The 25,328-nt window shown below is 40.9% G+C and overlaps 1 protein-coding gene across 4 annotated transcripts in view; it reads left to right on the top strand.

Annotated features, from left to right (window-relative positions):
• The window catches only part of WASHC2A (WASH complex subunit 2A), a 57,829-nt gene that overhangs the window by 26,320 nt on the left and 6,181 nt on the right, over positions 1–25,328 (top strand). For 2 of the 4 annotated variants that reach the window (XM_039233703.1, XM_039233702.1), the window contains exons 18-27: positions 1,844–1,945; positions 3,475–3,606; positions 7,461–7,630; positions 11,676–11,778; positions 17,838–17,993; positions 20,072–20,254; positions 23,015–23,143; positions 23,271–23,351; positions 23,921–24,043; positions 25,158–25,220. In XM_039233703.1, coding sequence (XP_039089634.1) covers positions 1,844–1,945; positions 3,475–3,606; positions 7,461–7,630; positions 11,676–11,778; positions 17,838–17,993; positions 20,072–20,254; positions 23,015–23,143; positions 23,271–23,351; positions 23,921–24,043; positions 25,158–25,220 — 1,242 coding nt within the window. The remainder of the gene's footprint in view (positions 1–1,843; positions 1,946–3,474; positions 3,607–7,460; positions 7,631–11,675; positions 11,779–17,837; positions 17,994–20,071; positions 20,255–23,014; positions 23,144–23,270; positions 23,352–23,920; positions 24,044–25,157; positions 25,221–25,328) is intronic. The other 2 variants (XM_039233705.1, XM_039233704.1) reach the window with 1 other exon arrangement.

Raw genomic sequence — 25,328 nt, 5'->3', positions numbered from 1 at the left:
CATATGCTTCCAGTCTGAAGGTGGCTGGGCTGAGAATCCTCTCCTAGGTCTGGTACCTGGGTGAGAAAGATTCAGACAGCTGGGGCTTTTGGGGCACCCCTCTCTATCTCTATGTGGTCTCCTAGCACGGCAGCTTCAGGGAAGGTGTGTTCTCAGGTGGTGGCACAGGGTTTAAAAGTGAGATTCCCGAGAGAGCTGTGCAGGGGCTATATTGCTTTTTGTAACCTTGCCTTAGACAGCGGCCTTGTTGAGTCATTCACAGGCCCACCAAGGTTTAAGGGTGGGGATGCAGACTCCACTTCTTCTTCTTCTTTTTTTTTTTAATTTAATGTTTTTTATTTATTTCTGAGAAAGAGACAGCATGAGTAGGGGAAGGTCAGAGAGAGAAGGAGACACAGAATCTGAAACAGGCTCCAGACTCTGGGCTGGTTGTCAGCACAGAGCCGAACGCGAGGCTCGAACCCACAAACTTCGAAATCATGACATAAGCCGAAGTCGGACGCTTAACTGACTGAGCCACCCAGGCGCCCCCAGACTCCTACTTCTTGATGGCAGGAGAATTTGCAGGCAGGTTTCACAACCACCACCAAAGGCTTTGTTCCATGTACACAGTCAAAAACTGTTTTTATTGTGTACTGTCAGAGTGCTTAGGCAAGAAAAAGTGAAACAGTGCAGTGCAATCTTTCCTGAAGTGCCATCTTGCCAGTGTGTGAAATGCAGGAGAGGCGTGGGAGCTTGTAGCTCCTCCTGCGTGGCCTCTTTTCCGCAGCCAACCTGCGGGACTCCATGGGGTCCAGGCAAATCCACTGAGCTCTTCTCAGTTAATGGATGTTTTAGATCTATGTTTGAGAGTAGATGTGGGTTCCAGAATAAAAAGAAATTATCCAGAGAGGTCTTAGAAACTATATTTTTGTGCTATTTAATTGTCTGGCTCTTGTGTATTGACGTTCCTATCCTAAGGGAATAGGTGTCCCATTTTATGTTTCTAGTTCATGCAGCTCGGTTTGCCTCATAGGCTGACAGTATTGGATTTTGGAAGTTTCTTCAGAAGCTACTAGATCTTTTTCAGCATCTCTTAGCTATAGTTCAAGTAGAATATGAAACATTTTATTTATTTATTTTTTTAATTTTTTTTTAAATGTTTTATTTATTTCTAGGAGAGAGAGAGAGAGAGAGAGAGACAGCGTGGGCAGGGGAGGGTCAGAGAGAGAGGGAGTCACAGACTGAAACAGGCTCCAGGCTCTGAGCTGGCAGTCAGCACAGAGCCCGACGCGGGGCTCGAACCCATGAACCGCGAGATCATGACCTAAGCTAAAGTCGGACGCTTAACCGACTAAGCCACCCAGGCGCCCCGAATACGAAACATTTTAAAATAAAATTTCAATGTGTATTTATTTGAAAGAAACAGTATTGTACTCTGCTAAGAGAAGAAGAGGGTGTTAGTAAATAAAACAAAGTCCTACATCCAGTAATTTGGGAATCTAGTCTCTATTTTCAGTATTGGATCTCTTTCATCACACTGATTCTTTGGACAAAAAAGGGAAGTCTTTGCTACTTTTTTAGCACAATAAGAGATTGGTTGGAAAATGTTATCCACGTGGGAGTGTAGAAACTTCCAGTGAGGCCACCTGGAGTTCTATGGTGGCCTTTTCTTTCTCACACGTGGCCTCTGTGCTGCACTCCACTAGGAGTAACTGACTTGTGCTCTCAGCCACTTTCCCTGTCACAAAGAGACCTAGACTCACAGCCATTATGTCATAGTCTTCAGTGTTTTATATTTAACTGATACTTCAAAAACTGTGGTCTGTCTTGTTAACCAGGAACTTTAATCTTGATCCGACAGGATTTGTTTTCTTCACAAAATGTGAATAAGTCAAAAGAGGCATCTCTCCTGCCTAGCAAACTCCCCACGTCGGTCTCACTTTTTGATGATGAAGATGAAGAGGTAAACACTGTTACTACCATGCAAGATAAATACGTTTTTGAGGAGTAGAAAACCATTGCTGATGTGGCTTTCTAGTCAGAGGCTCATACAGTAGAACAAAGTGATAGGGAGGTAGTCAAACTATCTGAGGCTCACATATCAAAAATATTCAGTGTTTGTCTCAGTGACTCCTTCCTTGAGTCCTCTTAGCTGTACAATGGGCAGGACATTAGATTCTTGGCCCAGCTGTAATGGAAGGCTTTGTAAATTTTATTTAAGAAATCTAGCTTTAAGAAATACTTTTCAGAGGGTGGATCTTTGTTATACACAGTCATCTACAACAATATCTTGGATAAAGCAGAAATAAGAGAAGATGGTCATGTCCTCATCTTGCTTTTCATTCCTACCCTGCATGAGAGAGCAAAGTGGGGGAAAGAAAGAAGAGGGAAGACAAACCAAATCTTCCCTCTTATGCAGTACTGTGCAGTGGCCAAGCTCATGGGCTTTTGGCACCAGACTCCTGCAGTCACTTGCAAGTCAGGGATCTTGGGCACGTAACTTAAACCTCCTGAATCTTAAATGGCTTAATAGTATATAGGGTTATTGTGGCAGCTGAAATGACTAATGTACAGCTCTTGACACTGTATTGGCACATTGGAAATGTTAGCTCTTGTTGTTAGTATCTCCATTGGATGCCAGTTCATTTTTCTCATGGCCTTTCCTTCCCATACTCTGCTTAAAGAATCCCTTTATTAAATATTTACATATAAGGACTATTTACCTGCTGTAGTATATTAAAACTGTTCTTCTGTCTAACTTGGGTTCAGGCCCTCTGATGATTTTGTTTCTATTACCTTAATGAAAATACCTTCATAGATACTTTGGGAATGCCTGACTATACAGAAATTGGCAGATGCCATTAAACCTATGAGAATCAGGTCTTTAGTAGGCCAGTGATTGTACTTAATAAACTATTTCTTAAGTTTGTGTTGTCTCTTTAAAATTAACCAGAAACACAAGTCATGCCTTTGCTTTGTCCCAGGTGTGTGACTTTGGTAGGTATGAAAGAGTGGAGAGAACTCCTTATTTCTCTCTGTTGTTATTAATCCATTGCTCTGGTTTCTAATTCAAAGAAAGGTCCAAGTTGTTGGCTGCCACACAGGTTGGATTGTTCTCCCTAATGAACATACAGGGCCCACCCACCGCGGGCCTGAGTGGGGATAGATTTCCTCCTAGTTCTGTGACTTTATCCTCAAGTTACCCTCCCCCTGCCCCCTCCTAAGTGTTTTGCTTTTGAGTTCCATGTGGTCTGTTTCCCTTCTGTGAACGGAGAATACAGTGAGAGAAGATTGTAGACTGTTGTTTTAGGGTTATGCATAAGAAAGAAGTGGAATTTATTGGCATTTGATGATTTTTTTTCTCTCCAAAGTGTTGTACATACTCTGTACTTGACTAGATTTATTCTCTTAACAGTTTGACATGAAAGATTGAAATGTTTTTTGTTTTATGTGTATGAAGTTGTCATGCTCTTCTGCCATTTGTTTTTCTAGGATAATCTTTTTGGGGCCACAGCTGCTAAGAAGCAGACATCATCTCTTCTAACTCAGAGCCAAGAGAAAGCAAAGCCATCTGAGCCCTCCAGAAAGAAAGCATCAACCCTACTGTTCAGCAGTGACGAGGAGGTGGGTTGAAAGTTTCTCCTGAAGAGAGCAGGAGCTTGTTTGATGGGATTTAAGAGTTATATAGCTATCTTGGGGCACCCGGGTGGGTCAGCCAGTTAAGCATCCACCTTTGGCTCACTTTGGCTCACGTCATGATCTCACAGTTTGTGAGTTCGAGCCCTGCTTTGGGCTCTGTGCTGACAGCTCAGAGCCTGGAGCCTGCTTCGGATTCTGTGTCTCCCTCTCTCTCTGCCCCTTCCCTGCTTGTGCGTGTGCTCTCTCTTTCTCTCTGTCAAAAATAAATAAACATTAAAAAAAAAAGTTATAGGTATCCTAATATCCTAAACATGTTCTTTTTCTACCTGTTTTATATCCAGTGAAGTTCAGTCACCAAAGACTATGTGCACAAAACTGTCTCTTCTTTTTCTGGAAGAAGGGTATTTAGTATAGGATATTAACTTAAGGGTTAATGTTTTTAGGACAGTTGAGAATAAAATAAGTATGCCCCTCAAATTATAACACATTCTAATTCAAATGAGTTAGGCCTTATTTTTTTTATTTTAAAAAAATGTTTATTTGTGTGTGTGTGTGTGTGTGAGAGAGAGAGAGAGAGAATGAGAGAGAGAGAGAGAGAGAGAGAGAGAGAGAATCCCAAGCAGCCTCCATGCTGTCAGCACAGAGCCCAACATGGCACTCGATCTCATTAAACGTGAGATCATGACCTGAGCCAAAATCAAGAGTTGTATGCTTAACTGACTGAGCCACCCGGGCACCCCAGGCCTTAATTTATATTGTTAAATGATCCTTATGTTTCATTGATCAAGAACTATTGCTACACAACATGGATGGACCTTGAGGGTGTTATGCTTAGCAAAATAAGTCAGGCAGAGAAGGACAAATATCATATGTTTGCACGTATAAGAGGATTAGGAGGAACTTAACTGAGGACCATGGGGGAGAAGAAGGGGGGAAATGGTGGGGGAAAGGGAGAGAGGCAAACCATGAGAGACTCTTGAATGCTGAGAAACAAACTGAGGACTGATGGATGTGAGGGGGGAGGGGGGAGATGGGCATGGAGGAGGGCACTTGTGGGGATGAGCACTGGGTGTTATATGGAAACCAATTTGACAATAAACTATCTGTAATAAATAAATAAATAAAAGATTAAAAAAAAACCAGAAAACAAAAAACCTTGAGCATGTGGGGTGCCTGGGTGGTTCATTTGGTTGAGTGTCCGACTTTGGTTCAGGTCATGATCTCATGGTTTGTGAGTTTGAGCCCTGCATTGGGCTCCCTGCTATCAGCACAGAACCTGCTTTGGATCCTCTGTTCCCCTCTCCCTTTCTGCCCTTCCCCTACCCATGCTTTCTGTCTCAAAAATAAATAAGACATTTTTAAAACTTTAAAAAGAAAAGAAACCCTGAGCATTAAAAATCTTCCTGGGGTGCCTGGGTGGCTCGGTAGGTTGAGTGTCCAGCTTCAGCTCAGGTCATGATCTCACGGTTCATAGGTTCAAGCCCCACATCAGGCTGTCTCTCTCTGGTCAGCACAGAGCCTGCTTCAGATTCTCTGTCCCCCTCTCTCTCTGTCCCTCCCTTGCTGGTACATGTGTTCTCTTTTTCTCTCTGTCACAAAAATAAATTTAAAAATACTAAAAATCTTTCTGCGTTATAATAATTGCTCTTCTTTATTTTAACATTGTAGGAAAATTATGAGGGTATATGTAGATGGAGAAATTATAAACATATTAAATGTTTTTTATTGGAAGTAATTTAATTTTTTTTCTTTTTAATGTTTGTTTATTTTTTAAATCGTTTATTGTCAAGTTGGTTTCCATGTAACACCCAGTGCTCATCCCGACAAGTGGCCTCCTCCATGCCCATCATCCCCCCTTCCCCTCCCTCTCCTCGCCATCAGCCTTCAGTTTGTTCTCGGCATTCAAAAGTCTCTCATGGTTTGCCTCCCTCCCTCTCCCCCACGATTTTCCCCCTTCTCCCCCATGGTCCTCCGTTAAGTTCCTCCTAATCCTCCTATATGTGCAAACATATGGTATCTGTCCTTCTCTGCCTGACTTATTTCGCTAAGCATAACACCCTCAAGTTCCATTCATGTTCACACACATGGCCAGATTTCATTCTTTCTCATTGCCATGTAGTATTCCATTGTATAGATAAACCACATCTTCTTGATCCATTCGTCCGTTGATGGACACTTAGGCTCTTTCCATGTTTCGTCTATTGTTGAGAGTGCTGCTATGAACATTGGGGTACATGTGCCCTTATGCATCAGCACTCCTGTACCCCTTGGGTAAATTCCTAGCAGTGCTGTTGCTTGATCATAGGGGAGTTCTATTGTTAATTTTTTAGGAATCTCCACACTTTTCCAGAGGGGCTGCACCAGTTTACATTCCCACCAACAATGACACAACATAATTTGCTTTTTCTATTCAAATAGAGTTTATCATGGATTTTCCATTTTTTTTCCCCCTAGCATTGTTAGTCGTTGTTCTCCCTATAGTAATGGCCAACCATCAGTGGAATTTTTCCTGCCACAGTATTATAGTGGTTTAGGGAAAATGAAAATACAATTGACTTTTGAACAATGTAGGGATTTAGGGGTGCTGACCTCCCCACACAGTTAAATTGACATATAACTTTGGGCTCTGCAGAAAGTTAACTACTAATAAATAGCCTACTGTTGACCAGAATCCTTACTAGTAATGTAAACAGTTGCTTAACACATATTTTACCTGCTATATGTATTGTATACTCTCTACCTACAATAAAGTAAGCTAGAGAAAATAAAATGTTAAGAAAATCTTGAGGGAAAGTACATTAATGGTACTATACATATATTTATTGAAAAGAATCCATGTGCCGTTCAAACCCGTCTTGTTCAAGGTCAACCATATTAGCTAAAGCTGGGAGCAACAGTACTTGGCTGAGTAAAGCTAGAACAATGATTCTCAACTTTGGCTACCCATTGGAATCAGCCGGAGAACTTTAAAGAGTACTCTTACTGAATTCCACTGCTGGAGATTCTGAATTGAGTGGTTTGGCAACTGGCCTGTCATTGGAATTTTCTAACGTTCTCCTGGGAATTCCAGTGTGAAATCACTCTTGAGCCTCACTGCACTAGAGGAGCACTTTGCAGACCGTAACATGGGAAGAAATCACCTGGGCATCCTGTTAATGAATGCAGGTTCTGATTCAGAAAGTCTGAGATTGACCCAGAATTCTCTATAACATGTACTGCTGGTCGTGGACCCCATTTTGATTGGAGAAACTCTAGACTCTATAGAGAGAGACCAAAGGACCACTTAAGGAAGTGTTCAGGAGTTCCAAGAGGTACGAGCATAGCCAGGTGGGGTTCCCCTAAATGGTTTCTAAAGGTCAGCTTCAGACTTTTGTTGATAGAAGGGGTCATCAGCAGTTTTCATTGTGTCTTGTTTATATGTGCATTGTGTGAACTTTTTAAACATTTTTTTTCTAGCCTGCTTCAGGATTTTTTTAATTGAAGTATATAATTTTCCTCCAAGTGCTCTTGATTTTTTTTTTTACATTCTTCAATTCTTTTATAAATAATTTTGAATCTCCTAAGGTAGACAACTTCCCTTGTCCTAACCCAGAACAGACCATCGAGGGGAGAAACATAGTGTAGTGGGGGAGGAGGAAGGCGGAAGAAGGTTTGTGAGGTCAAAGAACTCAGCTGTCTAGATTTGAGTTCAAAGGAAAGTCCCAGTCATGAGCTCTCTTCAAGAGTGATGCACATTAAATACTTGGTATAAATACAATTTAATGAATGTAAATTTTATTTTACTTCCAAGTTCCTTAGTCTGAATTATCACTGGGCTTTAATATATTTTCTATTTTAAGGACCAGTGGAATATTACTGATTCACAGATGAACTCAGCGTCTGACAACAGATCTAAAGGAGAACTAAGGGGCTCTGGGACCACTCAGGAGCAGGACGCCAAGGCTGTGAAAAAGACCAGCCTCTTTGAGGAGGATGATGAAGATGATCTGTTTGCAGTTGCTAAGGACAGGTGAGATGGTCATTGTAAGAAATTTAACCAGTGTCTGTGGTAATAAGTAAAGGTATTTGATATGTAAGATGTCAGTTACTTGGGGATGATGTGATGATCATTCATTACCTACTAGTTGTACAAAGGAAAATATGTTTGATTTTCACTTGTAAGGTATTTTCCCCCAATAGTGGGAAAAGTTTTTTTAGTAGATTTATCTAATTTCTTCTAATTATTTTTTTAACCTCTAAATATTATTTTTCTTAGTCTGTTAGGGATTTAAGTGCAGCTTGTTATCTTTTATTTTTGTTTTTCCTCTGAGATGCCCTATAGAATATTGAGTTTGGTCTGGGTTACTTAAGTTTCTCATTTGAATGGAAATCTGCTCAGCATTGAAAAACATCCTGTTAGGAGGATGGTTCTCTGCAGAGCTGTGCTTTGTCACACCAGTGGCTGATAACTCTTGGCTGTTCTAGGTGGTATCTACATGAATACTTGAACTAAAGCCAGCAGGATATTTCGTAGACTGAGCAAGGGCTGTATTGGTGTTGTCACATGTTGCTTTACAGACAATAGCAAGTGTAGGAGGGGACACGGAATGTGGGGAAATAGGTTCTACTTACATAAATGAGTTAGATAAAAGCTTAGGGTGGAAGACCACCACCAGAGGGCAAAAGCGCCTGAGGTTAGCTGGGGAGATATTGTAATGGGATCACAAGTAACTTGTTATATTGCCTGCAGCAAATTCCTTTCCATCTGATTTCAATATACTATTGTACCTTGATCACAAACTCCATTTACTCCTCCAGACCCTTTGCTTCTTACACATACAGGTTAATGATTACTGTCTGATTGTTTTCTCCACGTTCACATGTGTAAGATCTTGTTTTCTTCACATTCACCACATGGGTAATACCTTGTGAACTCAATAAATACAGACAGAGACAAAACCCGTCTGGGCTCTTGTCTCCTAACAGGATATCAGCATCTCCTATTCAGTTCTGCGTCCACTCTCTTGCTGGACAAGAGTCCAGTAGTTCCTTAAAAAGTTAAATATGGAGTTATTATAGGACTTAATTTCAATCTTGAGTAGAAGCTCAAGAGAAATGAAAACATGTCCACACAAAAACTTGTCCAACAGTCACTTGTATGTGACTGTTCTTTGTAGCATTATTCATAGAGGCCAGAAAGTGGAAATAAGCCAGACATCCCATCGACTGATGACCGAATCAAGAAAATGTGTTCTATCCATACAATGGACTCTTAACTCAGCAATAAGAAGGAATAAAGTATTGATACATCTACAACATAGTTAAACCTTGAATATTGTGGCAATCGAAAGCAGCCATTCACAGAGTACCACATGTATGGTTCCCTTTGTATATAATGTCCAGAATAGATAAATCTATGGAGACAGAAGTAAATTAGTGTTTGTCTGGGGCTGAGGGGTGAGGAGAATTGAGAGTACCTGTTAACAGGCATGAGAGGTCATTTTGAATTGATGGAAATACTGTGAATCTCAATTGTGGGGATGGTTGTACAATTCTGTAACTATACTAAAAAACCAGTGAATTGCATATTATAAAGGGATAGATTTTATGGTTTGTCAGTTATATCTCAGAACCATTCTGAAAACAGAAAGAAGCTCTGTGACTCTAACAGAGTTGTGAAATACCTCCTTGTTAGCTGGGCACTCAAGTGTCCTGGCTTGCCTGGAGAGCCCCGGTTTGTGCCTGCCATTTCAGCATGACTATTAATAATAATTTGCCTTTCACTCTCAGAAATGTCCTGGTTTAGGCAGTAGGCCCTGTGGTCATCTTAATGTTTCTGATGTCTGTACATTTCAAATAAATCAAAATACTTAATCCGTTATTTATAATGAGAAATACCCTAGCTCACTGAGCAGCATAGTTTTCTTCTGAGGGCAGATCTCCCTGGGAGGCCCAAACTTAACCAGCAGTTGCTGAGGATGTGGAGTGAGGGCCAACGTTAAGAAGGACTGGCTATTGTTTCCTATTAGAGTTCTGGCCAGAGACCTAACTAGTTTTCTGTAGCTTACCTTCAGAATCTGTAATCAGATGTTTTTTTTTGTGGGTGGTTTGGTGTTTTGTTGTGTTTTGGTTTTTTAGAAATCACTCGTTCAGGGGCACTTGGATGACTCAGCTGGTTAAGCATCTGACTTCAGCTCAGGTCATCATCTCACAGTGTGTGAGTTTGAGCTCCATATCGGGCTCTGTGCTGACAGCTTAGAGCCTGGATCCCGCTTCAGATTCAGATTCTGTTTCTCCTTCTCTCTCTGCCCCTCTCACAGTCTCTCTCAAAAATAAACATCAAAAATTTAAAAAAAAAGAAATTACTTGTTCAGAAAATTATGCATGAGATATTCTGCTATAGTTGCTTAATGAGATTTCTGGTATTCTTTAGGCATTTGATACAGTGATTGCTCATCATCTAGTAATCAGCTATTTTGGTTATAATTTATATAAATTTGTATTGGTGTATATCCATAAAGGCATAGTTCTTATTACCATACTGTGTCATTACAAATTGGCTTTTTGCTTTTATAACTTCTTCAAGGTATAGTTTTAATATTAAACCATCTTTAGTGCATACATCCAAGTAAGTGCACTCAACTGCTTGGTTAGCTGTGTTCCCTAGTCTGTGATCCTTAGTTTTTTTCGTATTTGTTTTTTTGTTTGTTTATAATTTTTTAAATATGTTTTATTTATTTCTGAGAGAGAGACAGCATGAGCAGGGGAGGGTCAGAAAGAGAGGGAGACACAGAATCTGAAACAGGCTCCAGGCTCTGAGCTAGCTGTCAGCACAGAGCCCGAAACAGGGCTCGAACCCATGAACTGCGAGATCATGACCTGAGCCAAAGTCGGATGCTTAACCGACTGAGCCACCCAGGTGCCCCTATCTTGTTTTTTTAAGATAGAGGCAGAAGTCAGTATTAAACTAATGAAAAAGTTCCCTAGTGTCTTGCTAATAATTGAACTTATTTATAAAAAAGGTTATGGTACTGATATTCGTTAGTGTGTATGTTAATTATATTCTAATCTAAGTAGATCTATTTGGTGAATAGTTTGCTGAAATGACATGTTAGTATTATTTTTAGCTGGCTAAAATTGAATTTAAAGTTTTCATTACTTTGGTAATTCTGTAGTTTGCTAATCGGATGATCCCTTATCACATAGTGAAAACTGGAACTTGTCCTTTGAGTAGTTAGAAGGCTTTCTGTTATGGATTCCCCATGTCTAGTGGTAAGCCTCCCTGTGATTCTGCACTTTCATATTTCTGTCTCTTAAAAGTTCTCATCAGTATTTGTTCTGTTTATTGGCTACCTTCTCTGTGGGGGCCAGGGCAGAATCTAGGTGAGAAGGTAGGTGAAGACAGGCTAGAAGAAGATGGTGAGGAGAGCTGTGGCTGAAATGGCCCTGTATATTCTCTCTTTTTAATATTTTAACTGCACACTGTTTTTTGTTTGTTTGTATGTTTGTTTTTGCTTTTAAGTAGGCTCCACACCTAACATGAGGCTTGAACTCATGACTCTGGAATCAAAAGTCACATGTTCTACTGACTGAGCTTGCCATGTGCCCTCCCCTCCTCTATATTCTTTATTAAAAACAAATGCTAGAGACCCAAGTTTCTATATTTCTAGAGAATCTGAGAAAGCTAACGGTCCTTATAAGATTATAAGATTGAATAATGCAAATCTTTATAGCATTTTTACTCCAAACCTGCCTCTCCTCCCAGCATCCCCAAACATGCTTTTAAATACTTGCAAAGCTAACAGTGAATGCACCTGCAGGGAGTCAAAGGGACAAGATGAAGGGGCCCCTGAACTCTTCTACATAAGGATGAGAGACAGAGGCTGATGATTTGCTAGACAAAATTGCACCTACTTCAAAAGTTTCTCTGGTTTGCTTTCAACTGTGTAGGGTCAGCAGATGGCTTGGGTGTTTTGGTGGTAGGTGGGTTCCTGGAAGTATGACCTAGAAGGCATATTGTATATATTTTTAAAATCACACTTGCCTTTAATTTGATCTTTTATTTGATTGTATAGCCAGAAGAAGACCCAGAGAGTGTCGCTCCTCTTTGAAGATGATGCTGATAGTGGAAGCTCTCTCTTTGGCTCTCCTCCTGCATCCGTTCCTCCTGCAACAACGGTATTCTTAACCGCCTGGGCTCAGGAAATATCCTTGCTGTGATCTTGTGTGAATAGTGATACTTCCCTGAATCAGTTATCTAAACCTGACCTTGGAGGCTAAGTCTAATGGAAAAACCTATTTGCCTGGTTTTAGAAATAGAGTATCTGACTATGGTATTTGATGAAGTACACGTGCAAAGGCTGGAGGAAAGGATTCCTTCTGTCCTGCATCCCTTCAGCGTCAGGGGTAGGTCTCTGGAGTCTGACAGGAGAGCGCTTTTGCAGTTCTGGGCGGATTGCCAGGCTTAGCCCCAGTGGCGTGGAATTGTGCGAATGTTAAACCAGGTCAGTTATGGCATGCATTATTCCTTTCAGGAGCACGTTTCAAGTACTAACATTTTGGTCCTGATTTATGTGAATAGCCAGTCAGTAAAACAAGGAAATTCTGGCACCTGCCAGAATAAGGATAACCTCGAGGACTTTATATTGAGTGAAGTAAGTCAGCCAGAAAAAGATGAATAGTACATGATTCTACTTACAAGAGGTACCTGAGGGGTGCCTGGGTGGCTCAGTCAGTTATGCGCCCGACTTCGGCTCAGGTCATATCTCACGGTTTGTGGGTTCAAGCCCCACGTTGGGCTCTGTGCTGACAGCTAGCTCAGAGCCTGGAGCCTGTTTCAGATTCTGTGTCTCCCTTTCTCCCTGACCCTCCCCTGCTCATGCTGTGTCTCTCTCTCTCAGAAATAAATAAAAACATTAAAAATAAAAAAAAGGAGGTACCTGGAGGAGTCAAATTCATAGAAGCTGAAAGTAGAATAGTGGTTGCCCGGGGCTAGCAGGGCAGGAAATTGGGGAGTTGTTTAATGGGTACAGAGTTTCCATTTTGCAAGATAGAAAAATTCTCGAGATTGGTTACTTAATAATGTGAATATTCTTAACACTCCTGAACTATAAATGGTTAAGATGATACATTTTATGGTTTTTGCCGTAGTTAAACATTTTTATTAGTTGGGACACCTGACTGGCTTAGTCAGTAGAGCATGTGGCTCTTGATCTCAGGGTCATGAGTTTGAGCCCCATGTTAGGTGTAGAGATTACTTACATAAATCAACATAAAAAAAATTTAAATATATATATTTTTAATTTTTATTTTTAAGAGAAAGAGAGACAAAGTGTGAGCAGGGGAGGGGCAGAGAGAGAGGGAAACACAGAATCTAAAGCAGGCTCCAAGCTCTGAGCTATCAGCATAAAGCCTGATGCAGGGCTCGAACTCATGAACCATGACATCATGACCTGAGCCGAAGTCGGACACTTAACCAACTGAGCCACCCAGATGTCCCACAAAAAGCATTTAAAAAAAATCAAAGTAGGTGATAAGGTAAATAAAGTTAATCAGTGGCATTTGTTGTAAATGATTCCAGTGATTACATCTAAGTTACATCATTACCATAAGTACCTAAGCTAAAAAAATTTAGCCAATATTGATGTTAGTTATATAAAAAAGGAGTACTAAAGAATGAAGAAGGTGGTATTAGGTACTATTTGTCCAGGGAACCGGGGCATACTAGAATCCTTCCCTAGTACGTAGGATTCATCTCTCCACAGCTCATTACTTTGTGGGTGTACGTGAGTGTGTGCACATAGAACAAAATGTGACCAAGCAGCTGTTTTATTGCCAGCTGGCAATTGCTAACATCCCCAAAGCGAAATGTAGAACTTCTAGGCTAGACCCCATGGGTTAGACCTCCTTTATCTGATCTGGGTTAGCCTAAAAGACCAAGAATCAAGTCAACTCACAGCCTGCTCTCAGGTCTTCAACTCCCAACTCTATGCCATTCATATCTGGCAGGTGATAGAGGCAAAAAGACATTTAAGACCAGGAAGAAGGGATAAGCCCCTGGGACCCCTCCCACATGGGAGCCGCCACCATGGCAACTCCCCCACCCATGCTTGATGAGGAAGACTCCCCTCCTCCCATCACGGTAATGGGTGACCAAGTCCCTGATACCTGCACAGGTATGATTTGAGGAGAGATACGGCAGTCAAGGAGCCCTGGATCTTCTGTTTTCCAGAGGCTGATACTTGGTTCTTCCATTCCTCCTAAATAGTTTCTGTTTAACGTTTATTTTACATTATGCAGTATTATGTGGATGTCTTCTTTAAAAAGGTTTAGAAAGTGCATAGAGAATACAAAGTCCTTATGCTCCTCCCAGAGTAATCATTGGTAACAGTGCATTGTCAGCCCTTTCAGGCTTGTTTCCAGGCATTGACTCTATTTTATTTAAATGAGGTCATGTTATACATTTTTATGTAAGTTTTTTTGTCCTGCAGCATGTTTTTTATTTCCATAAGCTTCAGCTTCTTCTTTTTCACCACTGTCAGTACTCCATAGTGTAACTTTACCAGCACATGTGTGACTTATTTTGCCTTTGATGGAGTAATTGTCATTGTTTCCTGCTGGTTTGTTAGGGATCTCTCTCTCTCTTGTTTTTAAAAATTATTTTATAGGGCGCATGGGTGGCTTAGTCGGTTAAGCGTCCGACTTTCGCTCAGGTTATGATCTCGCGGTTCGTGGGTTCGAGCCCCGCGTCGGGCTCTGTGCTGACTGCCGGCTCAGAGCCTGGAGCCTGTTTCAGTCTGTGACTCCCTCTCTCTCTGACCCTCCCCTGCTCACCTGTCTCTCTCTCTCTCTCCTAGAAATAAATAAAACATTTAAAAATAAAAAAAAATAAAAATTATTTTAAAGTTTATTTATTTATTTTATTGAGAGAGAGCACAAGTGGGAGAGGGGCAGAGAGAAGGAGAGACAGAATTCCAAAAAGGCTCCACGCCATCAGTGCACAGCCCGATGCGGGGCTAAAACTCATAAACCGTGAGATCATGATTTGAGCCGAGATCATGATTAGGATGCTTAACCAGCTATGCCACCCAGGCACCCCAGGGGTGTCTCTTTCCATCCCAATTTCTAGGTTATCTTTAGCCTTGGCTACTGAGGTAATTTCTTACCTGGCCTCTCCTCGATGCTCCTTCCTTTCATCTGCTTTTTTTGCTGTTGCCCTGGTTCTGTTCTTAAAGACAGCCTGGTCCTGTCACGTCCTTGTCACAAATGCCTTAGTTGAGCCTACGGTGCCACCTGTAATCTCATTCACACTGGACTCATTTCTTTCAGCCTCACTCACCATGTGCTTTAGCTGTCTCTTCCTGTCCCAGATTACTCCAGAGAAGGTTGTTGTCTCTCTCATCAGGAAAGTTTTCATTTTGTCACACATTGTACAAATGTTAACTTGTCCTGTGAAAGCGTCCCAGACTAGGCACTTGTCATTTGATGATTTAGGGACTTTTCCCACCATATTCCTATTAAGTGGGTGTGTACAGCTTGCACCAGAAGCTTTCAGCATTGAGAGGAGCATGCCATGTTCCCTGGGCCCTGGGGCTGCCTACTGCTGCTTCTGAGGTGCTTGTGATCTTTTCTTCGAATCACCCATACTTGCATCTCCCTAAAGAGGACGTCAAGTGGCTCCATGATTAAAAGAGTCAGGAGATCTGAGTGGTTTTTCTTTGTAGGTTATAAATAAGAACTTCTTCCCTGGATAAATGAACAGTAATCTAAGAAATTTAAAGATTGTGGAAATGGAAAACTTTCAACCTACTTTTTTAAGACAGAGGGTCAAAGATCTCCATCTCAAGTAGCTGAACAAACTGCACACAAATTCTTACCATTTGTGAAATATAATTCCTTTTAGACAGCAGTGTATAACTTTTTTTGTTTAGAGATCCTAGAATATTAAAAAATGTTTTAATGTTTATTTATTTTTGAGAGAGAGAGAGAGACAGAGTGTGAACGGGGAAGGAGGAGAGAGAGAGGAAGACACAGCATCTGAAGCAGGCTCCAGGCTCTGAGCTGTCAGCACAGAGCCCAACATGGGGCTCGAACCCACAAGATCATGACCTGAGCCAAAGTCGGACGTTTAACCGACTGAGCTACCTAGGCACCCTAAGAGATCCTAGAATATTTTAAAGTTAGACATGACTCTGTTATAAACCTGTCAAAGAAATCAATTTCATGATGAAGATGAAGTCATTAGGAAGATTTACACCCAATAGTTTGGGTGGCATTTTCCTTGGTTTAAGGGACCATACTGAAGTCTCATTTTTCTTTTTCTTTTTTTTTTTAAATTTTAAAAAATTTATTTCTGAGAGAGAGAGAGACAGCGTGAGCAGGGGAGGGTCAGAGATAGAGGGAGATACAGAATCTGAAACAGGCTCCAGGCTCTGAACTGGCTGTCAGCACAGAGCCCGATGTGGGGCTTGAACCCACTAACTGCGAGATCATGACCTGAGCCGAAGTCAGACACTTAAACAACTGAGCCACCCAGGTGCCCCTAAGTCTCATTTTTCACCCTGACCAGTTTGCATTGAAGTTATATGTGGTTTTTAGTGAGACCAGCGCATTCCACAAATTTTTTTTCCTTTAATCACTTCAGTATTGCCTTACATCTTCTGAAACTGTTTTGTGAGTTTCCAGTCTGTTATTTCAGGTTAAATTGATTATACATTTTAAGGACCTCTTCCCAACAATAATAACAAACCTCACCCTATTTTTATTTCATTTATAATTTTTTTTCTCGTAGTTAGTAGGTGTCTTCTTTGGTTTCCCACATCTGTCTTCCTAACTTGATTTAGATATTGCTTCAAAGCTTACTTTCTCATAACCTCTTGTCGAGTTGGTATCATAGAGTTACAGCTTTTTCTCAAGAAGTTTTGTTCACTTTCCCCAAGGATGCTAATAACTTTAGGCAAGTCACATAAGCTCAGTTTTCTAATCTCTGAAATCCCTGCCTCCCACATCAAGAACAGATGACAGATTACACAGCATGCTTGCAAACTGGTGTTGACCACCTACTTAGTATAAAACAGCATGACTGGCTGTTGAACTATATTATCCTTTCAAGAGAATAGACAGTCATATGTGATAGCTGTTAATTTAAGTTAAGAAAATAAAAACGAGGTAGACAGATAAATAATCTTTCAGTGTAGTAACTGATACTAAGGAAGACAGAGAAACCTTTATGGGGGGACCTCAAGCTGGGCCTTGCTTGAAAGATGAGGAGGATTTGCTTCTGCAGACAGTGGGGAAGTGTGCAAGTTTACAGTAGGTTTAAGGAATAGTGAAGATTGAGGGTGTCTCAATGGCTCAGTTGGTTAAGTGTCCGACTCCTGATCTTGGCTCAGGTCATAATCTCATGGTTTGTGAGTTCAAGCCGTGTATCAGGGTCTGTGTTGATGGCACGGAGCCTGCTTGGAATTCTCTCTTTCCTTCTCTCTGCCCTTCACCTCTTGTGCTCTCTCTTTCAAAATAAATAAACTTGAAAAAGAATAGGGAAGATTGGTAAGATGCAGACGCATAAAGGGAGAAAATGAGGTGTTAGTTGATAGTCATGTTTATTACCATTTGCTTAGTGCAAATAGTGCAGCTTTGGGGTGGGCGATGAAGTAATCTGGTGAGTATTTTAGCAAGGGAGCTCTGGATGACATCAGTGAGCTGAAATGTGGGAGGAGGGAGGTGGAGAGGAGAAACTAGTGGTTATCTGGGTAGCAGAGATAAGGTTCTAATTGATAGGAGTATCTGTGAAGTGAACCCACACATGGAGACAGGTGCTGTGGGCATTATAATGGCAGAAGTTGTTAAGTACCGTGTCTGCAAGTCTGTGGTGGTGGTGTTTATTCCTCCTTTCTGTTCGTACCCCCTTCACTGTCCTGCACTGTCGTTCCCTCCACAACATTTCACTAACTCCCTCAAGAAAACTCTGGTTTCATCTTGTTCTTTACATGGCTGTGCTAGTAAAGCACACTTTTTTTTTTTTTTTTAATTTGAGAGAGAGAAAGAGAGCACGCACAAGTGGGGAAGGGGCAGTGGGAGAGAGAGAATCTTCAGTAGGCTCCATGCTAAGCGCACATCCCCACGACCCTGGGATCATGACCTGCGCCAAAATCAAGAGTTGGGCGCTCAACCTACTGAGCCACCCAGGCACCCCACAGTTTTCTTTTTAAGGATGTCATTTGCTCTTCTTTTGGTAGAAAAAAGAGACTGTCCCTGAGGTACCACCTTTGCTGTTCAGTGACGAAGAAGAGAAGGAGGCGCCATTTGGAGTGAAACCTGGGGATAAGAAGGCTGATGGTGCCAAAGACTCGTCAGCAGTGGGGAGCACTCATTTGATTGAGGAGTCAGAAAAGGTAGACTTCTTTTTGAGCTTATATTCTGAGATGTTTGTTTCTCGTGTTTTTTGAAACGCAGACATACACACAAATGCACACACCCTTACCTTTTTCCACCACAGAAAATAAATGGCTACTTTGTTGAAGTTTTTGAAAACACTGAGAAGCATGAAGAAGAAAAACCTGCTATCGCCATTCACGGAAACCTTCAAAGTCATTCTTGCTGTTCAGTCTCTTTTCTAGGCATATGTGCACACAGTGATGTGCACATCTCCTATTTTACACTCCTTTGTCATCTGGTGCCCATGTCCGTTTTCCTTTTCTCTCTCTAGGGTGTTTTCCCACATCGTGTTTTTTATTTTGGTTTTCTCTCTGCATGTCTGCTCTTTCTGACTTGTTCTCTTTGTAGAGTTTCTGTTATCTCTGCTTCCATGCTTCCCCCTGTACTTGAATTAAAATGACAGTTTTAAGATTTTAGTTTCCCATTCTTTTACATTTAGTTGATGTTGGCTATGAATTACTAAAGTGAAATGTATCTCTCTTCTAAAACCTTTGCTTTCTTCTCCTGAAGTGGTCTGTCATTTCCTGCACGAGCCTGTGAATGGGCTGCTAGCTGCACCTGGGGTCAGTGATGGCCCTCGGTGTCTATGCACCTCTTCTTATTTTCTAACTTTTCCTGTTCTCTGTGTGTTCAGCTACTCACATTTAATCTCTTTTTCAGGACCTGTGTGAAGAATAGTGCATATGCTTTTCCTGTTGAGGCTCCTTAGAGCTGCAGTGATACAAATATTTTATTTACACCTGAGACACTGTGTGACATTCTTTACCTGTAGTTTCTGTGTGGACCTGTTCTCTGTTCTGTAGACCCTGAGTTACCCCAGTCGTAGTCCCTTCCATACTTGAATTCTAATTGCTTATTGTATGGCTGGCTCTGACATGAGTGTAAGCTCCTTGAGGATTGGGGCCAGGTTTCTCTTGCTCACCATTATAGCTGTAGTACTTAGCATATTACCTCACACATACTAGGCACTTTTATTTTTTTTTAAGTTTTATCTATTTATTTTGAGAGAGAGCAGGAAAGGGGCAGAGAGAAAGAGAGAGAGAATCCTAAGAATCTCTTCTCCCAAGCAGAGAATCCACACTGTCAGTGTGGAGCCTGACACGGGGCTCGAACTCACAGACTGTGACATCATGACCTGAGCCAAAATCAAGAGTCGCCACTTAACGACTGAGCCACCCAGGCACCTCTATACTAGGCACTTTTAAATTACGTATTTTTCTGGGGTGCCTCGGGTGTGCTGGCAGCACGGAGCCTGCTTGGTAATTCTCTCTCTCCCTCTCTCTCTGCCCCTCCCCCATTCACACTGTCTCTGTCTCAGAAAATAAATAAACTTAAAAAATATAACATATTTCTTCAAAGAAGCATAGTTTTCACAGTTTAACCGCTCAAATTGGGTTGGATGTACTTCATAATCAGTGGCATATTTGAGAGTTGCTTTTTCTTTCTCAGTAGTTCATACAGTAATAGTGGATCTTAAAATCAATTGTATCTTGAAATGTGGAACTCATTGAATGAACAAATGCTACATTTTAGGATCATTTTAGCAGTTCTTGTAATTGCATAATACAATGTGAGCCTTCTACAATTTAAGTGATTTTTGTCAGGGAAGTTTCTTCTTGGGACTTAGGTAGTAATTAAATACTAGGAAATATATGATCCACTCCTAGTGATGGGTGTTTGTGCTTTCTCAACGATTGGCAAGTTATTTGTAGCTCATGGGTGACCTATATAAATCAGGGTTATAAATGATGTGTATGTCTCTTGGTAGGATGGAGGGACCCACGACTTTAAACTGGTTGGAAGAATCATCTTTGGCTGTGAATTACCTGTATAAGAGTCTTTGTTGGAGTAGCTGATGGAGAATTGACTTCAGTATTTTGCTACTTGGGATTGATGTGGTTAGCTGTAGTGCCCTGAAACATGCAAATGTCGCAGTTACTGAATTAATGAAGAGTTTGGAAGCTTTCCCCCCCACCCCACCAGTAGTATTTGTGTTTCTAGATGTTACTTATTTTTTTATTGTTTCCATTTTCAGGAAGGACCTTTGACTGTGTCTACTCAGGAATCGGGCAAGCATTCTGATTTATTTTCTTCATTATCCCCCGTGGATAGAGGAACCAAAAGTAGAACCAAAACTGTTCTTAGTTTATTTGATGAGGAAGAAGATAAAACAGAAGATCAAAACAGTGTCCACGCTCCAAAGAGAGAAGTGGGAAAGGTAAGCAAAAAGCTATATAGTTTCAGGTTTTTGAAAGGGTAAAAGAATCTCATTTCAAGGTGTCAGTTCTGTCATGTGAGTTACTGAAGAATTGAGGGCTCACGTTTCTCTTCATCTTCACCAACACTTGTTGATTTTTTTCTGTAATGGCCATATGTTGGTGAGGATGTGGGGAAACCAGAATCCTCTGCATTGCTGTTGGGAATGCACATTAGCGTAGCCACTTCAGAAAACAAATGGTAGTTCCTGATGATGTTGAACATGAGTCCCCACAAGGCCCAGCAATTCCACTCCTAGGTGTATATCCAAGAGTAATGACATATATTCACACACAACTAGAATGTAATGTTCTTAAGAGCATTATTTATTATAGTCAAAAGATGAAAAGAACTCAAAGTCCATCAACTGATGAATGGATAAACAATGTAGTGTATCTATTCACAATGGCATATTATTTGGCAAGAAAAGGAATGAGTTACTGATACATGCTACAACATGATGAACCTTGAAAACATACTGAAAGAAAGAAGCCAATGACAAAGGACTATGTATTTTATGATTCCATTTATTCAAAACGTCCTGAATTGACAAATCCATAGAGCTACAATGTAGAAGTGGTTGCCTGGGTCTGGGGGAATGGGATGGCTGAGAATGGAGAGTGACTAATAGGTTTGGGGTGTCTTTTGGGATAATGGGAAACTTCTAAACATGGTGGTGGTGTTTGCACAACTCTGTGAATATACTAAAAATTACTGAATTACACACTAGGTGAATTTTTGGTATATGAATTTTATCTCAGTAGAGATGTTTAAAAAAAAAAAAAAAACCAAACAGGTGGCAGGCCACGTTGCCAGTGCATTTTGTAAACCAAACTGAGGAAATGGTCCATGTTGATTTCTATAAAAAATGTTTTATTATTTTTTATTACACTAGAAGTATAATCCTATTTATGAATGAGAGCTACACAGACTGAATATGAATTACTGCTGTATTTCCTTCCTGTCTTTTACTCTGTGTGATTTTGTACTGTGATTTTCATGGTTGTGAAACTTAAAAAAATTTTATTTATTTTTTAAGTATATTTGTTTATGTTTCGAGAGAGACAGAGAAAACAAGTGGGAGAGGAGCAGAGAGAGAGACTCTCAAGCAGGCTGCACACTGCCAGTGTGGAGTTTGATGTGGGGCCTGAACCGTGAGATTGTGACCTTAAGCTGAAACCAAGAGTCAGATGCTTAAGCAGCTGAGCCACCCAGATGCAATGGTTGTGAAACTTTTAAACTTAGCTGCTGTGTTACAGTAGGTTTTTATGTATAGTCAACAATAATAATTAGTTTTAATGTGATGCATCTCCTCAGTCATGAGTTTTTTTAATTTCATCTTTGGTTGTGATGCTAAATGTTATGGGTGAGAGTGCATTGTGTGAATGGAAGTCTCTTCTTGGATTCCACACAAGATTTATGTGAGTCCCTACTCTCAAAAAAAGCCAAAAAACTAAAACCAAAAACAGAATACAGCCAGAAGGGAAGTAGCACAAAGCAGTTTATGAAAGTGTAAGTACACTGTCAAGGTGGGAGAGCAGGCAGGTTCTGCTAGGTGAACCCTGTCCCTAGTTTGTTTTGGGATTGGATGTGATAGGGTCTCTCTGGGCGGGAAGGTGGGGTGGTCTCTAATGGGGGCTGCTTCTAGTCCTTTGGGAAGCTTCTCTCACAGGTTAGAGTGGGAGTTTTTGACCCCTCAAGGTTTGTACAGGAAAGGTCATGGCAGCTTTTCTCATTGTTGGGGTGAGGGGTTGCACCCACAACACAAAAGCATTATGACCAGTCTAGAGGTTACCCTGGGGACAGAGGTGGAAGAGGAAAATGTGTGTTCCGCACCTGTGGCTTATTTGTCTGTCAGCCCCAAGGTCTTAGAAGCCACAAGGTCAGGATGTTGTGCCCTCAGGTTTTTAATGTGTATCTTATTTATCATTGTCCTGTGTCCAGCTCTTGTTCCTATCATTCCCCTTCAAGGGCTTGGGACTCTGACTCGGGGCATTCCTTTCACTGCTCTGTTATGGTAGCTTCTTCTTAATATAAAGAAGAGCTCCTCTGAATTGACCCCCCTGAAAAAACAAAAACAAAAACAAAACATAAAGAAGAAATAGGGAAGTATTTAAGAATGTCAAGTCTGGTGTATTACAGTGTCAAATCAACTAATGTGAATAGTAAATTTCAAATGTCAGATACCCTAACAAACAAAAAAAACTTGTTTGGAAGATGGTGGGATCGAAGGTGGATGGACACGAGAAGGTTGGCTCATTGTGCAAGTTTTTTGGATTAAGACACTGACAGATTAGGAATTTATACTTAACCACTGTGTAGTTTCTGGTATGAAGTCAGCTGCTATCTCTTCTTCCCTTTGGGAATGAGGGGGAGAAAACTTACTTGATTTTGTATGTTTTCACCCTTTTTAAAATGTTCCTGATTTTGAAATTTGTGGATTTTTTTAAAAGAAAAAGTTGAAACATTTGTTATAGGTTATAAGATCATCTTTCTAGATTATGTACATGTTAACGTATTCCAGATCTGCATTTACAAATGTATTTTCCATTATTTTGGTAGCTCCATAGTATGCTGTTGTGTGAATGTGTCATTCCCCTTTGGATTGGCACTTAGGCTGTGTGCAGCCTGTAGCCATTGGAAACAGCTACAGGGGTAGTTGCGTGTTTGTAGCTGTGATTTCCTCCCTGAGGTAATTCCTTACAACTACTCTTTTTTCCAGGGTCCTGATCCTGATGCCCGCCCAAAGAGCACAGGTGTCTTTCAGGATGAAGAGCTCCTTTTTAGTCACAAGCTCCAGAAGGACAATGACCCAGATGTCGACCTTTTCTCTGGCACCAAGAAAACCAGGGTCGGTTTCAAAAGGTTCTTCACATCATGACTTTGTTACTGTATTAGATATTCTGTCCGCAGCTCACCTAGCTCTTTTTGTAAATTGCTTTTGTTTTGAATATTTAATTTGAGTTTGTCTATTCCAGTTATTAGAGCCAAGTGTTGGGAGCCTATTTGGGGATGATGAAGATGATGATCTTTTCAGCCCTGCCAAGTCACAGCCTTTGGTATCAGCCTTTTGTTCTCAATACTGGGATTCGGGGAAGGCCTCTGGGAAGGAAATTAATGTATACTTATAAGAGTAAGGAAAATACACAGAGAATTGTGGTGCTTACTAGTGAAGGAATGGCAGATAGTGTGCTGTTGACAGCATTTGTGTCCCCATTTTATGTTTCCTAATTAACATTAAAGCATTAACTAATGTAAGCTCTTACTTTATTACAGATTTGTTTGGTTTTTAAGTTGTTTATTGAAAGACCAGTGTGTGCAACACTGTGACTAAATACCTTTACCTTTTAGGTGCAAAGCTTTAAATTTGGGTGTTAGCCTGTTTGCATCATTCGTCCCTACCCCAGTAGATTTTGTTAAGCATTCTCTATTTTGTTTAGCATAGCAGGAACTCCTGAGAAGGTCACAGTCTTTAGAATGCCATTCCTGAAATGCTGCCTTTGTATTAGTACAGACCTCATAAATGAAATGACCCAAAACTCGGAAGTCAGATTGTTTTTATGCATTACGGCTTTTCTTTAAATGTCTAAGATAGATGACAGGTGTTTGGTATTCTTTTCTTTTGAAGATCTCAGAAAAGAAGAGAGTAGTGAAAAGAGACCACTCTGTATCCTCTTTCAAGAACCAGAAGCATCCTGAATCCACTGAGGGTATCAAAGAAAAAAGTACATTGAAACCGGAAACACCTCAGGTTAGAACTGCTTAAGGACTTTCAGCTCTTGTTTGCATCTCAGGACAGAGGGACTCCATCATGCACACCCAAGGGTATCCAGAGTTCTCTGGATTAAGGAGAAAACAGCAACTTTATTGTATGACTTAAAAAATTTTTTTTCTTTTAATTAAAAAAATGTTTAAAATAAAGCTCTACATTCAACGTGGGGCTTGAACTCATGACTTGGAGATCAAGATTTGTACGCTCTACCGACTGAGTCAGCCAGGCTCCCCTGCCGTGTGTGTGTGGGTTTTTTTAAAACACACTTCTCTGCTGCCTCATCTGTTCTCACTGTACACCCCAGTCTCATAAAGCTATACTATGTGATTACTGTTTTTGGAAGACCTTCAAATTCTGTTCCAAGATAGGGTTAATATAGGGTGAAGAATCTTCTTACTGCTAGAACCCCCATCTCTCCCTTTGGGCTACCTTGGAGTAAAATTACATTAGAATTAAATATAAATTGTATCCAATTCCTTGGTTCCCCTATTTTCTCGGTTACCTCTTCTGAGGTCACTGCTGGTAGGTCTCTGTTCTCAGCAGTCTTCTCTCTAGAGCTCCTCCTGGGAACAGGCCATGACTGGAAAGTGGGTTCTGGTTCTGGCTTGCAGCTGTCACTGAATGTCTCACTGAGGCTTCAGTGTCCTGAGCTGTGAAAACAAGGCACTAGGACTAGCATGTTTCCAACGACTTGTTCCAAGTTTCAGCTTCCTTTGCTTCTAGAACCTCAGTGCATTAGGTTGTGGGTGAATTTCTGTGTGCTCTGTGATATTTGCTGTGTGGGATAACCAACGTGGTAATTTTGCCAGCTGCTCGGATTTTGGTTCTGATAGACTGATTCTTAATGAATCTGATTCATGATCTTTGTCTGCCTTTACTCCATATATGTCTGCCAGTGTTCCACCCACACAGCAGAAGAGGCATAAGTGAAAGGTTTTGAGGCCTCAGGAGAGATTTGAATGCCTTTCCCTAATTAGAATCACAGAAAGTGACAGCTTCACTCCATCAAATTTAATAGGCATAAGTGTAATCCAAGAGACACTTTTCTTTCTATTTCCCCAATGGATTGTTAACCAAATGTAATTTCACACAGGACTCACCAGGTCCCGCTCCATTTAAAACCAAAGAGCCATCCCCTCGGATCTGGAAAATACAAGTAATTATGACATGTCTGGAATCTTCATTGCCTGCCTTGTGGCATCTATAAACTTTTTTGGATTATTGACTTTTGTCAGCTGCTGCCAGGCATTTTCGCATCTCTTCC

This window comes from Hyaena hyaena, unplaced genomic scaffold, assembly GCF_003009895.1.
Source record: "Hyaena hyaena isolate Hyena2069 unplaced genomic scaffold, ASM300989v1 scaffold_78, whole genome shotgun sequence".
NCBI lineage: Eukaryota > Metazoa > Chordata > Mammalia > Carnivora > Hyaenidae > Hyaena > Hyaena hyaena.
This window is presented reverse-complemented; position numbering and strand designations above follow the sequence as displayed.